The sequence below is a fragment of the Oncorhynchus tshawytscha genome, linkage group LG20, assembly GCF_018296145.1.
Source record: "Oncorhynchus tshawytscha isolate Ot180627B linkage group LG20, Otsh_v2.0, whole genome shotgun sequence".
In the NCBI taxonomy this organism is placed as follows: domain Eukaryota; kingdom Metazoa; phylum Chordata; class Actinopteri; order Salmoniformes; family Salmonidae; genus Oncorhynchus; species Oncorhynchus tshawytscha.
Genome location: NC_056448.1, coordinates 11193258 through 11205698, shown reverse-complemented (window position 1 = coordinate 11205698; position 12441 = coordinate 11193258). Strand labels below are relative to the sequence as shown.

Here is a 12441-nt window from a genome sequence, read left to right as displayed (position 1 = left end):
TGGTTAGTAACATGTAAGACAATTTATGATATTACACAATGGATGGCTAATTTGTCATATTGCATTGATATTTGATATTATTTATAACGTGTTACGTTTTGTTTGAAGTCAGTAGGTCACATGACCAATGAGCTATTGAAATTCGAATGTAAAAGAACGTTGTTCTTCGTTTACGCTCCCTACCGAATTAAACTAGGAATACAAAATGCTGCTCACATTTCCACATGTTTATTAGCTTTGGAAAGCGAATTAATGTCCAAATCGGGAATATAAGACCTGTGCAATGTTGTGCGCAATTTTTCCAACATCTTGACACTTATTTGGAGTCTGTGGCTCAAGTGGTTTGAAAGCGCGAATATCCAACTTGAAACTGTTTTTACCTCGGTTAAGTAATTTACGTATCGGCTAATCACAATGTGTTATAGCAATCTGTCAGCCGATGAGAGAGGGGTTTCGCTTTCTCAACCTTTTCTTTATGTCTAAAAAGCAGTCTGATCCTATGACTTTCATGATAGATAGGATTTCCTGTATTGTATCATGTTTTTCACTGAACGATTTAGCAAGAAAAACGTCAGCCTGGAGAAAAATGTCAATATGCCAAACTTATTTTTTTTTCCACATTGCTTTTACAAGAAAGACCTCCCCCTAACAACTCCTCCAGTTCCCAACGCTTTGCCAAGCTGTATCTTTGTAGTACAGCACGTTGCTCAGCCTAAATGAACCACACTTTAATATTTTTTTTCTGAGGATACAAACTCATGGTATAGTGGGTTAGCTGACAACGTTACGAAAACGAAGCGCACTCTTCAATGGGGCAGGACAGTCTGTGAGTTGTGATTCTGGATGGCCAGATAGCTATCAACAACCATGTGAGGAATTGTAAGTGACTCTTTTTAGCTAGTTTCAGCTTGTTCTTGATACCATGTCTTGTTTTGAATTGTTTTGACTGATTGAATGTCAATTCCATTATTGCTAGCTAGCTAACCAACAACTAAGGATGTATTTGAGAGACAAGTGCTCAGTGTAAAAATAATAATAATACATAAATAATTAACAAATAAGTGCTCATTGTGCAATTGTAATTATGTTTTCAATAAACATTGGAGACGAAAACTTTACTTGTTGTCAAGAATCTAAGCCAACCCCGTCTGTTTTGCCCCATAGTTGCAAACGCTTTGGTTTTGTTGCTAAACAACCAACCAGTCTATGGGCAAACCCAACAACTATCCCGAACAGAAACTACTGAGGCTGACTATAGACCAACACCTCACCACAGCATATTTTATGGGAGTAACATCATGTTGGTTTTCCTGCTATGGGCTTCACTGTTCCTCTCAAGCCTCCAAGAACAAAATGGTCAAGATGGTAAGTCCAAAACGTTATAATTTTATCAATATTTTTTGATTGATACAGAACTGTACAGTATGTGATGTTGAATTGCATTGTCATCATGCATACTGTAACAGGCTATACCTGTGTAGCTCTAGGTGTCCTGCTTTCTGGACCTCAGAATGTGAGTGTGAATTATGACCTAAAAGACCAGAGGATATCTGTAACATGGGAAGATGACCCATCTTCCTCCAGAGTACCGGACAAACTGATTTATGATGTGGAGGTTCTCTTAACAGTCAATATGACTGAAGTACACAGTGTGAGTGTTTGCCAAATCAATTACGCACATTACTACTAAGGACCTTATTACCACCGGACACAATTCCAAGGTTACTATATAGAAGTATGAGTGGCTGGTTGTGGGTGTTTATGGCCTCAGGAAGCTGTGGATGTGAGACAAGCCCTCGCCAGCAGGAAATACCACTGGAGTTGGACCTCGGCTTTACCCCTAGAGTGCACCTCCCACTCAGTCAGGCTCCGCTCCCGATACCAGAACTACACTAGTCAATGGAGCCCCCTACTGACCATCACTGGTTGGTGTTTTTATTTCAATTAACGCATAATCACACTCAGGCATGTACACACACACACACACACACACACACACACACACACACACACACACACACACACACACACACACACACACACACAGTACACACAAACAATGTTGTTCCTTCACATCTGTAACCTTGTTTTTTTTCTGCAGGGAGGGCCTCATCACATCCACAGGTTTTCCCAAAAAGCAGCGTGGTTCAGGTCGATAGCAACTTTACTTTCTGCTGTATTCTTGGGCCAGGGCAGAGACTTGAATACATGAAATACAACAACATTCTAATGAACACCACCCACATCATTGACCAGAGTTATGCCATGGTGGTGCATATGCAGTCTCCCTCTCCGCCCAGTTGCATCAATGTCTATTGTAATTCACCTCTGTATGGCACCTGTGTTTACGTGGGATGTAAGTATAAACTTCCTGTAAGCCTCCCTCTTACCAATCTAAGCAGCTAAACAGCTCTGTAGTTCCTTGCCATACTGTACAGTTTACAGCATCATTTGAATGTAATCATAATGGATATGGGATGTGCTCAAACATATAGATCCTATAATCACCCCCCACCCCCAGACCCCCTGGGGACAGGAACCTTGTGTGTGAGACCCGGGACCTGGAGTCAGTGGAGTGTCACTGGGACACAGGGAGGGCCACCAACCTGACTAAACAGAGGATGACTCGTTATGACCTGAATGGAAGGTACAGTACTATAACAAAAAGGAAAAGCCACACACTCTAGTAGCTCCAAAGCAATAATTTATTCACCAACAGTTCAACAGCAAGCTGTCTTTATCAGGCTAGAGTACTACCCAGGCCATGATATTGTTAGTATTATTGTGTAATAATCACTGGAGGTGACATTCTCTGTCCATGTATTCTTCAGAGCTTGTCCAAACAGAACAGTCTCAAACTGCTACCAAACAGTACGAGTGGATCAGGGGGAGAGGAATTGGACATTGACTGCCAGAAACCCGCTTGGCACACTGGAGCTCAGAGACACAGCAGACCTGAAGAAAAGAGGTACAGTAGTGTGATAGCAGCTCCTTACACACTGCATATGAATCTATTCCTTACTCTTAGTATATTGATTTACAAGGCCATTGAATGTTGAGGTTCTACCTTCCAGTGCGTTTACTAGCTCCCATGGAAGTGGTGGCTTCAGGTGTGAATGCCAGTGTTCAGTGGCAGTGGGAAAGACCGCAGTACCATATACTATTAATGGTTTGCCAAGTACAGCTGAACCATAGTGGGCACATAGACGTGGTAAGTTACAGTAGGACACCTACAATACAATGGGCAATAGAGTTATTAACTAGGTAATACTAATGCTATGCCCATTTACACTCTATTCACAGAGGAACTTTTCTGGCATAGGTCTTAGGTCAGTAGTTTTACATGGCCTAGCACCTGCCCAGACATACACAGTGCATGTGTGTTGTGGATTGAAACAGCACTTCTGGAAATGGGGCGACTGGAGCGAAGGTAGCACCTTCAAAACCGAGGAGGACAGTGAGTATCCAATCCATATGCAGCTACATGGACACACACATGGACACACGTTTTTAAAAAGGAACACAGTTCAAACACACACCGTATGTGTGGATTGTATTTGATTACATAAAGTTCACAATTGTTATGTCATCATGCGTCTTCTTTTTGTCCCCAGTTCCTGAAATGTTAGATGTATGGATGCAGATTGAAGGGAACCAAACCATGATACTATGGAAAGTAAGTTTTGAAGATTGTGTACACTATATAGTATACATTATGTGCTGTTGGTCATACTACATTATAAACTGGGTGGTTTATGGCCTGAATACTGACTGGCTGACAGCCAAGGGTATAACAAAACATTCATTTTTTACGATGGTTATCAGTTTATAATAGCAATAAGGCACCTTGGGGTTTGTGGTATATGGCCAATATACCACGGCTAAAGGCTGTATCCAGACATTCCGCTTTGCATTGTGCCTAAGAACAGCCCTTCGTCGTGGTATATTGGCCATATACCACACCCCCTCGGGCCTTATTGCTTAAGTATAGCACATTAGGGGACTGGGCTGATAATCAAGACTTTAATAGATACAGTGGGCTCCAAAATTACTGGCACCCTTGACTGGCAATGCACAAACAATGCTTAAACAAATATAAACAATATAATTATAGAGAAACTCAAAATACCAACATGTGAGAAATACTGTACTTTATTCATGTTTCAATGGAACCAACCAAAATAATTTATTAATTTAGTTAAAAATCAATGTCCTCCAAATCAAGGTTTCACAATTAATGGCACCCTTAAAGATAATTGTAAATAACATCTACCAAAATTAAACCACTAATTAAATTCCACTTATTTAAGTTTATCTAAGTTTTAAGGAACTATATTGAGCCATTACATCGCTTCCTGTTTCACTAGGGTATAAAAAAAGAGGTAACACACATGCAATATAACGCTGTCATCCAACAACATGAAGAAAACAAAAGAACTAGCAGTTCAAAAAAGACCTATGGTCATAGACCTTCATAAATCTGGTAATGGCTACAAGAAGATCCACAAACGATTGAATATACCAATGAGCACTGTCAGGGCAATTATTAGAAAACTCAGAAGATATGGAACAGTTGAAAACCTCACGGGTAGAGGACGCAAATACATTTTGCCCCCCCAGGATAGGGAGGAGGATAGTGAGAGAAACAACAAAATCCCCAAGAATCACTGTGAAAGAATTGCAGGCCTTGGTGGCGTCTTGGGGTCACCAGGTTTCAAAAAGCACCATCAGACGCCACCTCACAGGCTCTTTGGAAGGGTTGCCAGAAGAAAGCCCTTTCTGACCCCAAGACACAGATTGCAAGCGCTTGGAGTTTGCCAAACGTCATTTAAATTATGACTGGAAGAAGGTGCTCTGGTCAGATGAGACCAAAATTGAACGTTTTGGTCATATACAGCATCGGCATGTTTGGCGTTGAAACAGAGATGCATACAAGGAGAGGCACCTCATACCCACGGTGAAATATGGAGGGGGGTCAGTGATGTTTTGTGGCTGTTTTAATTCCAGAGGTCCTGGGGCACTGGTTAAGATTTATGGCATAATGAATTCTACTAAGTATCAGGCAATTTTGGCTGACAATCTGGTTGCCTTTGCCAGAAGGCTGGGACTTGGCCGTAAGTGGATTTTCCAACAAGACAATGACCCGAAACATACCTCAAGATCCACACAGAAATGTTTCTGTGACAACAAAATCAGTCGCCGGACCTCAATCCAATCGAAAACCTGTGGGCTGAGTGGAAGAAGGCAGTTGATAAGCGCAAACCCAAGAATGTGAACGATTTTGAAAGGATCTGCATAGAGGAATGGTCCGAAATCCCTCCAAATATGTTCCTTAACCTTGTCAAACATTAAAGGAAAAGACTCCATGCTGTTATCTTTGCCAGAGGTGGTTGCACTAAGTACTAAATGAGGAGTGCCAATAATTATGAAACCTTGATTTTGGTTACATTTATTTTGTATTAAATAATTGAATGATTTTGGTTGGTTCCATTGAAACATTAATAAAGTACAGTATTTCTCACATGTTGGTATTTTGAGTTTCTCTATAATTATTTTGTTTATATTTTTTTAAGTATTGTTTGTGCATTGCTAGTCAGCGGTGCCAGTAATTTTGGAGCCCACTATGAATTATATCAAATAGATTATGATATTCATCCCTTTCTCTTTAGCCCCTTACAGTGAATCAGAGTCATGGGCAGATCAAGGACTATGAGGTGACCTGGGGAAGGCAGGAGACAATTCTCCATCCACCTCAGAATGACTTTCTCATCAGTGATCGATCCACTGATGAGGGGCATAGGGTCACAGTTACAGCCAAAAACTCTGCTGGCAGCTCCCTTCCCTCGATCATCATTATTCCTAGACTTCCTATCAGAAGTAAAAGCTCCATGAAAATTGTTGGCAGTGATGGTGGGTTTAACCTATCCTGGTCCGCTAGCCCCAATTCTAGCTGTGGCTACGTGGTGGACTGGTGTCCCACACATAAAAAATGCAGAGTGGAGTGGGTGAAGGTACCAGCTGGTATAACCAGGGCCAGAATCCAATCAGGTAAGATGCCATCTCAGTAAGGGGATGTTGAAATGAGATCTAGGTTCAAACACATGTATTAGATTTTTTTTGTTATTTAAATACTTATTTCCTGTGTAGTTGAGTATTTTTAAATAATGTCTCCCGAATCCGCTACTTCTATTGGCAGTATTTGAAAGTATTTTGAAATTATGTCCAATAAATAGCCTACTATTTGAAAGTGTTTTCAAGTAATTATTTTAAATACTATTTTCTAATACCTGGATTAAATGCATGGGAGTGTTTTTTTTTTTGTCCGTATATTTGTGTATTTCCAGATACCTTCCAATATTCAACTACTTGTCTTTTATAATGAAAAATATCTGAATACTTACTTCGAAATGTATGTGAAAGTAATTGAGATATTTGAAATAGTATTTGAACCCAGGTCAGGCTGAAATTGCTCAAACGCCATGTCACAAGGTAAATGCTTTTTAATAGTTATTGTAATACCTTTGGAGTTTGGTTCGTGAAGAATATGTATACCTTCATGCCCTTGTTGCGGTTTCTCACACCCAGCTAGCTTTGAAGAGGGGGTGAGGTACACACTCTCCATCTTTGCCTGTACTCCAGGGGCTCCAGAGCTATGGGAGAGAAGGGAGGGCTATGTAAAAGAGTGCCGTAAGTATCCACTCTTCTGACTTATAAATCCAGAATTCTTCATTCTCTTTCCTCTTGCTATAGTATTTGACCATCCATCTCTATCTTTGCTACATAGTTCCAAAAGGACCGATTCAGAGGTTGGCTGCAGAACAGCATGGTTCGGACACAGTTCTGATCTCCTGGACTGGTATTCCCCCGGAGAATCAGACGGCGTTCATTCATGGTTACATCATATACTACTTTGATACTTCCCATCCTTCCAGCATGAGAATTTTCAATGTCACTACAGGTATGGAACACATGCCCAGAGAAGATTTACAGTATTCGGAGACAAATTGATTAAATGTAATCATATCTTGCTGCTTTCTTTTTTCCCCCCTTTCTTCTTTTTGGATCATTGCCTGCTATGATGGCCAGATGAGCCTGGGGCCAAGAATCTGACAGGCATACCCGTCAGCTCCTACAGATTCATAGTGAAGGCCCTCACATCAGTAGGGGAGGGCGGAGACTCTTCACCAGTCTTCCTCCAGATGAACCCCCAGAGTATGTCCTGACCTATTCAGTTGTGTATTTTTATTGCTGCTGCTTTGTAAAAAGCTGTAACTTTCTGACTTCATTCCACAGCTGATCAGTTGATCACAGTGATTATCATTTTCCTGGGTTCAGCTGCCTGTCTCCTCGCTCTGGTCACCATCTTATGCTACAGAAACTGGAAATGGTAGGAACATGTTTACTGTCATGTCAACCAATCAATCAATCAAATGTATTTTATAAAGTGGGTTGTTCCATGTCTTTTCAGAAAGCCAAGAAACCCACCATTTCAGATTGTTCGGTAATTGTTTCTGTAGTTAGAAACAGATGAGATTTGCATTTGTGCAACATTATTTTGTTCAAATATAATTACATATCTGAGAAATAAAGCTTAACTGATTGCACGTAAATTGGTCATTTTAATTTATAGGATTCAAAAAATATTTAATAAATATAGAACCTATAACATCTGATTTGGACCAAACTTTTTTTTCGAACAATGAATGTTCAAAAGCCACCTATGGACCCTGCACATCCCACACCAATCCCACACCAGCCCATCCCAACCCAACAACGAGTATACAGTATCAGTTCACTATGTCTGACTAGTTGTATGGAGTTGCAGCTCTGAGTGTTGTTTCTTCATCCTATGTAATATATTCTCAGTAAATTTGGTAATGTTTTTTTTCCCGCTGTTCAGAGAAATTAGTCATGGAAGTTGTTAGGTTTCTGTCCCATCCTGTATTCTGATATTACCGGGTTCTGACTAGTAGAGGGTGCTATTCCTGCTATTAGGTGATTTTTTTTTTTTTTAAATGTTATTTTTAAGAACCAACCAAAAAGTGTGAAAATGCTAATATAGGTACCATTTACTTGCATTGGATTTGTGTCACAAATGCCAAAAGTTAGCATATGAAACATTGGCCAAAAAAAACAAAGCATGGGTTGCTGTCAACGTTTGCCAATAGACTGCTTACAGGGTAAGGAAACCAATATAATTTTGTAATTTGAGTGAACTCCCTTTAACATTCAGGGGGGATCTTCTAACTTTTTCACCTAATAATAGGAACAGCAACATCTAGTCAGAAACCAGTAATATGAGAATATAGGATGGGACAGAAACCTAACAACTTCAATGACTAATTTCTCTGAACAGGGGGAAAAAACATGACCAAATTCACTGAGAATACATTACATAGGATGAAGAAACAACACTCAGAGCTGCAGCTCCATACAACTATTCAGACACAGAGAACTGATAATATATACCTGTTGGTTTGGGATTGGTGTGGGGTGTCTGTAGGTGACTTTTGACCGTTCCTTTGGATTCCTCATGTCGATCTCATTGTTAGAAAGACGTTTGGTCTAAATATGATGTTAGGTACTATATTGAATAATATATGAATCCTATCAATTAAAATGGGCAATTTGTATGCAATCAATTAGCTCAATTTTTCGGAGATCAAATTATATTTTTACAAAACAATGTTGCAGGAATACTAATCTTGTCTGTCTTTAACAACAGAAACGATTTCAGAACAATCTGAGATGTGCTTTTTAAGGTGGAACAACCCAAAGCCCTTTTTACATCAGCAGTTGTCACAACGTTAGTATACAAATACTCAGACTAAAACCCCAAAGAGGAAGCAATGCAGATATTGAAGCACGGTGGCTAGGAAAAACTCCCTAGAAAGGAAGGACCCTAGAAAGAAACCTAGAGCGGAACCAGGCTCAGAGGGGTGGCCAGTCCTCTTCTGGCTGTGCCGGGTGGAGATTGTAAGAGTACATGGCCATTTAGGCAAGATTGTTCTTCAAGATGTTCAAATGTTCATAGATGACCAGAAGTGTAGCTGGAGAGTAGAGCATTTCAGTACAGCCTGGTCTCACAGCAGTCTAATCTTGAAGTGACGAAAGCATGGATTAGCTTTTCTGCATCATTTTTGGACGTTTCAGATTTTTGCAATGTTACAAACTGCTTTTGAAAATATTTATGATATGTTTGTCATAAAATGCTGTTACAAAGACAGTGCCCATCCCACTGTCTTATTTTTTCCAGGACCTGTCCATATGACTATTTTATCAACCATTTATTTTCTTCATGTCAACAGTGTGAAAGAGAACCTGTATCCTAAAATTCCACAGCCAGTATGGAAGGAGGAATGGTTGACACCACTGGTAGGTCCTCGGTCCAACTCCATCTTGTTTTTGCATATAAGCACTCTAGACTAGAAAGCAGTACTTTCTGCAGGTAGAGTATATCCTGATATGAACGTTTTTCTTGTTTTCCAGGAGAGCAATGGCCGCCAAATCCTCTATGTGGATCCATGTCAACCCAGTGAGATTGATATAGTGTGTAACCGAGAGCAGTCTGGAGAAGCTGTACTAGATAACAATGCTGGAAAGGGTGCCTTAACCAACACAAACTCCGATGTCCCAGCTCTGCATGGATACTACAACCAGCTCCTCACCAAGACCACTTCAGGACACTTCACCTTCTCTCCTCACACAATGGCGACCCCATTCTCTCAACTCTCAGGCACAGTAATTCAGAACCCCTCATACAACCTAGAAGTACAGGCTAGTTTAGATATGGGACAGTCTGTGGGATATGAGCCGGATATGAACTCTTTCTCCTGTCCTAACCCTGAACTACACAACACCATGTCTTATGTGCCCTTTGAAACTGATTCCCGGGGTTACAAGTTCCAGTGTCACATAGAAGACAGCTCTCCTCTCCAGGAGTAGAGCTTCTGGGCAGCCCTATTTCCTTCAGCTCCACTCAATTCATATTTTTGTTCCAGCACTAACACAGCTAAGACCACCAATTAAGATTTTGATTGGGCCATGATTGCACTGCTGGAAATAAAAGTGGCTTATCAAACAGAAATAATGAACTGCTGTACCTGTATTTAATTAAATGCACTTCTCTCTGATGACTTGATATGTTGCTTTATGTGAAATATTTAGATGACAGTGGAAATGTTTTGATATATACAGGATGAGTAATTATGTAACAGTAAGTGTTGCTTCTGTCCTTCTCTTCGCCCAAACCAGGGACCTTCTGCACACATCAACAACAGTGCCAGGGGAGCAACTACTTCTAGTCTCAGGGCGAGTGACGTCACCGATTGAAACGCTAGCGCTCACCCAACTAATTTTAACTAGCTATTTCACACCGGCTTTTTTCTGGCAGCATATGGAAGCACGTTCGATTGTGCGTCAAGAATTCAGCATAGCAAATTTGTATTAAGGTCTGGTTATTAAATGGGTAAATAGTTCAATAGTAATATGGTCTAAAACGCTCTGGTGACAAACTTTTCCAATTATCAAATGTTTCCAATTGTCTTCATGGCTGGGAGAACCTATTCAAGTAAGTAAGGTAAATACATTAGAAAATGTAAAACAAATAATTGTTACAGTGCAGGCTAACTCAAATGAGCTAGCTAGTTGGCTAGCTAGACATACTGTTAAGCGAATTAAATGTCACCAGTTAACGTTACCCAACTTCATATTAGCTAGCTATCTTGATGTATTTATCACTGTAAAAAAACAAACTCCAAATGCCATGGAGGGTGAAAGGATCATTTTTAGCAGCCCCAACTTTCAAAGTGAGAGAGTAGGTTATTCTGGATAGGGCAGGTTCTTTTGTGTAGTTCCAGTCCCTAGAAGTGAGGACGGAGGTAAAAGTAACATAATATTCAGTGCAGTGTAATTTCAGTATAGTGACGTCTGTTTCTTGTGAGTTTTTCTGTCCTCAGATAGAGCTCTGAAAGCCTGTCTACGGATGAAGAGGTCCCAATGAAGAGCAGTGGTTCTCAGTCCTGGTCCTGGGGACTCAAAAAGGGTGCTGCACATTTTTGTTTTTGCCTTCAAATGATCAACTCGTCATCAAGCTTTGAGTGGTATTTATGTATTCATTTGTGATGCTATCCTTGTTATGATCCTGTTATTGTCACATGCTACACATGCACATGTGTGTGCCCATGCATCTATCACTCCAATGTTCTCATGCTTTGTTATAAGGGATAGTATACTTTAGTAATCCACAATGACCTGGTGATGTAAAAGTCTAATAATGACATTATCTTCCATATTCCTACAGATATCTTGTAAATGGAGATTCCTTCAAAACGATTGCCTACAGTTACCGTGTAGGGAACTGCAAGGTTGAGTGACCAGGGCCATCTCGGACTGCCTCCTGGAGGAATTCAGGTGTGTGAAGGCTACCTGTGTCCTGCGTAACTGCATGAGGATGGACACGAGGACCAGGAGGGGATCTGCAGCTCGCCGGTGTGTGTCAGAGGAGAAGTCTGGTGCCCTGCAGGATGTTTCAAGGATGGGGTCCAACAACGCAGCAAGAGAGGTATTCTGTGTGCAGGAGATCTTCACCTCATACTTCTTTGAAGAGGGTTCTGTTCCCTGGCAACACCATAAACTACACTGCACAACCAAAGGCCCCCACTCTCTGCTTTCCTGCCATTGTAATTAATGGAAAGCGGTGTTTCACCGCGTGCTAGTGAACGCGGGGCATCTAGTAGGGGTAGATCGAGATCAGGGAACGTTCTCCTTCCCACTCCCAAGCTGTGTTCGAATACTCATACTACCCACACTAACCCTACTATTTGAGTACATAGTATGCTTATTGGTCATAGTATGGATATATTTAGTATATCCATACTAGTTAGCTAACTACCTAACAATTTACAAGTTCCCCGGATGTCCAACTAAATTCGGCAAAATATGAAGTATACACGCAGAGGAAACTAGAGATAGACCAGATGCTTTTCAACTTTCTTTTGAGAAACTGTACCCATAACATTAGGAACACTGTTGTAATGAACACTTATGAGAATGGTGGGCTGAATTTTCTGGACTTTACTCCTTTAAATAATACTTTTAAGATCAATTGGATAAAACAATTCCTAAGAAGACCCACTTCTATCTGTAATTTTATTCCTCATCATGTCTTCTCTACTTTTGGTGGCCTTAACTTCATGTTGTTTTGCAATTATAATAATATTGACAAAGTTCCAGTGAAACTTTCTGCTTTTCATCGGCAGGTTTTCTTCTCATGGTCCTTAATTTATAAACACAAATTTTCTCCACACAGATATTATATATGGAATAATCGGGATATATTGTACAAAAATACTGGTTCCGAAATAATATCCTATTTGTGAGCCAACTGGTAAATGCAGAGGGTCTTTTACTCAGTTATAAGGAATTCTTATCACTTTACAA

At 40.4% G+C, this 12441-nt stretch overlaps 2 protein-coding genes across 2 annotated transcripts in view; both read left to right on the top strand.

The window, feature by feature from the left end:
* Positions 1-106: 106 nt before the first annotated feature.
* On the top strand, positions 107-10133 carry LOC112219503 (leukemia inhibitory factor receptor). Its single transcript, XM_042302815.1, has 17 exons — positions 107-879; positions 1165-1365; positions 1482-1651; positions 1772-1925; positions 2102-2360; positions 2522-2647; positions 2832-2968; positions 3075-3211; positions 3304-3457; positions 3615-3676; positions 5670-6048; positions 6586-6687; positions 6785-6958; positions 7087-7212; positions 7294-7387; positions 9309-9375; positions 9490-10133. The coding sequence occupies exons 2-17, from the start codon at positions 1299-1301 to the stop codon at positions 9943-9945; spliced, it is 2664 nt and encodes an 887-aa protein (XP_042158749.1). The 5' UTR covers positions 107-879; positions 1165-1298; the 3' UTR covers positions 9946-10133.
* A 125-nt stretch (positions 10134-10258) lies between these two features.
* The window catches only part of cfap53 (cilia and flagella associated protein 53), a 16517-nt gene continuing 14334 nt past the window's right edge, over positions 10259-12441 (top strand). Inside the window, exons 1-2 of the mRNA XM_042302187.1 lie at positions 10259-11102; positions 11303-11563. Of these exons, the coding sequence (XP_042158121.1) occupies positions 11447-11563 (117 nt within the window). The 5' untranslated portion in view covers positions 10259-11102; positions 11303-11446. The remainder of the gene's footprint in view (positions 11103-11302; positions 11564-12441) is intronic.

Excerpts from the sequence above, each read along its gene's own strand:
- LOC112219503 (XM_042302815.1), top strand. The coding sequence starts at position 1,299 with ATGTTGGTTTTCCTGCTATGGGCTTCACTGTTCCTCTCAAGCCTCCAA. Across the intron at positions 2,648-2,831 it reads CGTTATGACCTGAATGGAAG|AGCTTGTCCAAACAGAACAG; the intron begins GTACAGTACTAT and ends TGTATTCTTCAG. Across the intron at positions 6,959-7,086 it reads AATTTTCAATGTCACTACAG|ATGAGCCTGGGGCCAAGAAT; the intron begins GTATGGAACACA and ends TATGATGGCCAG.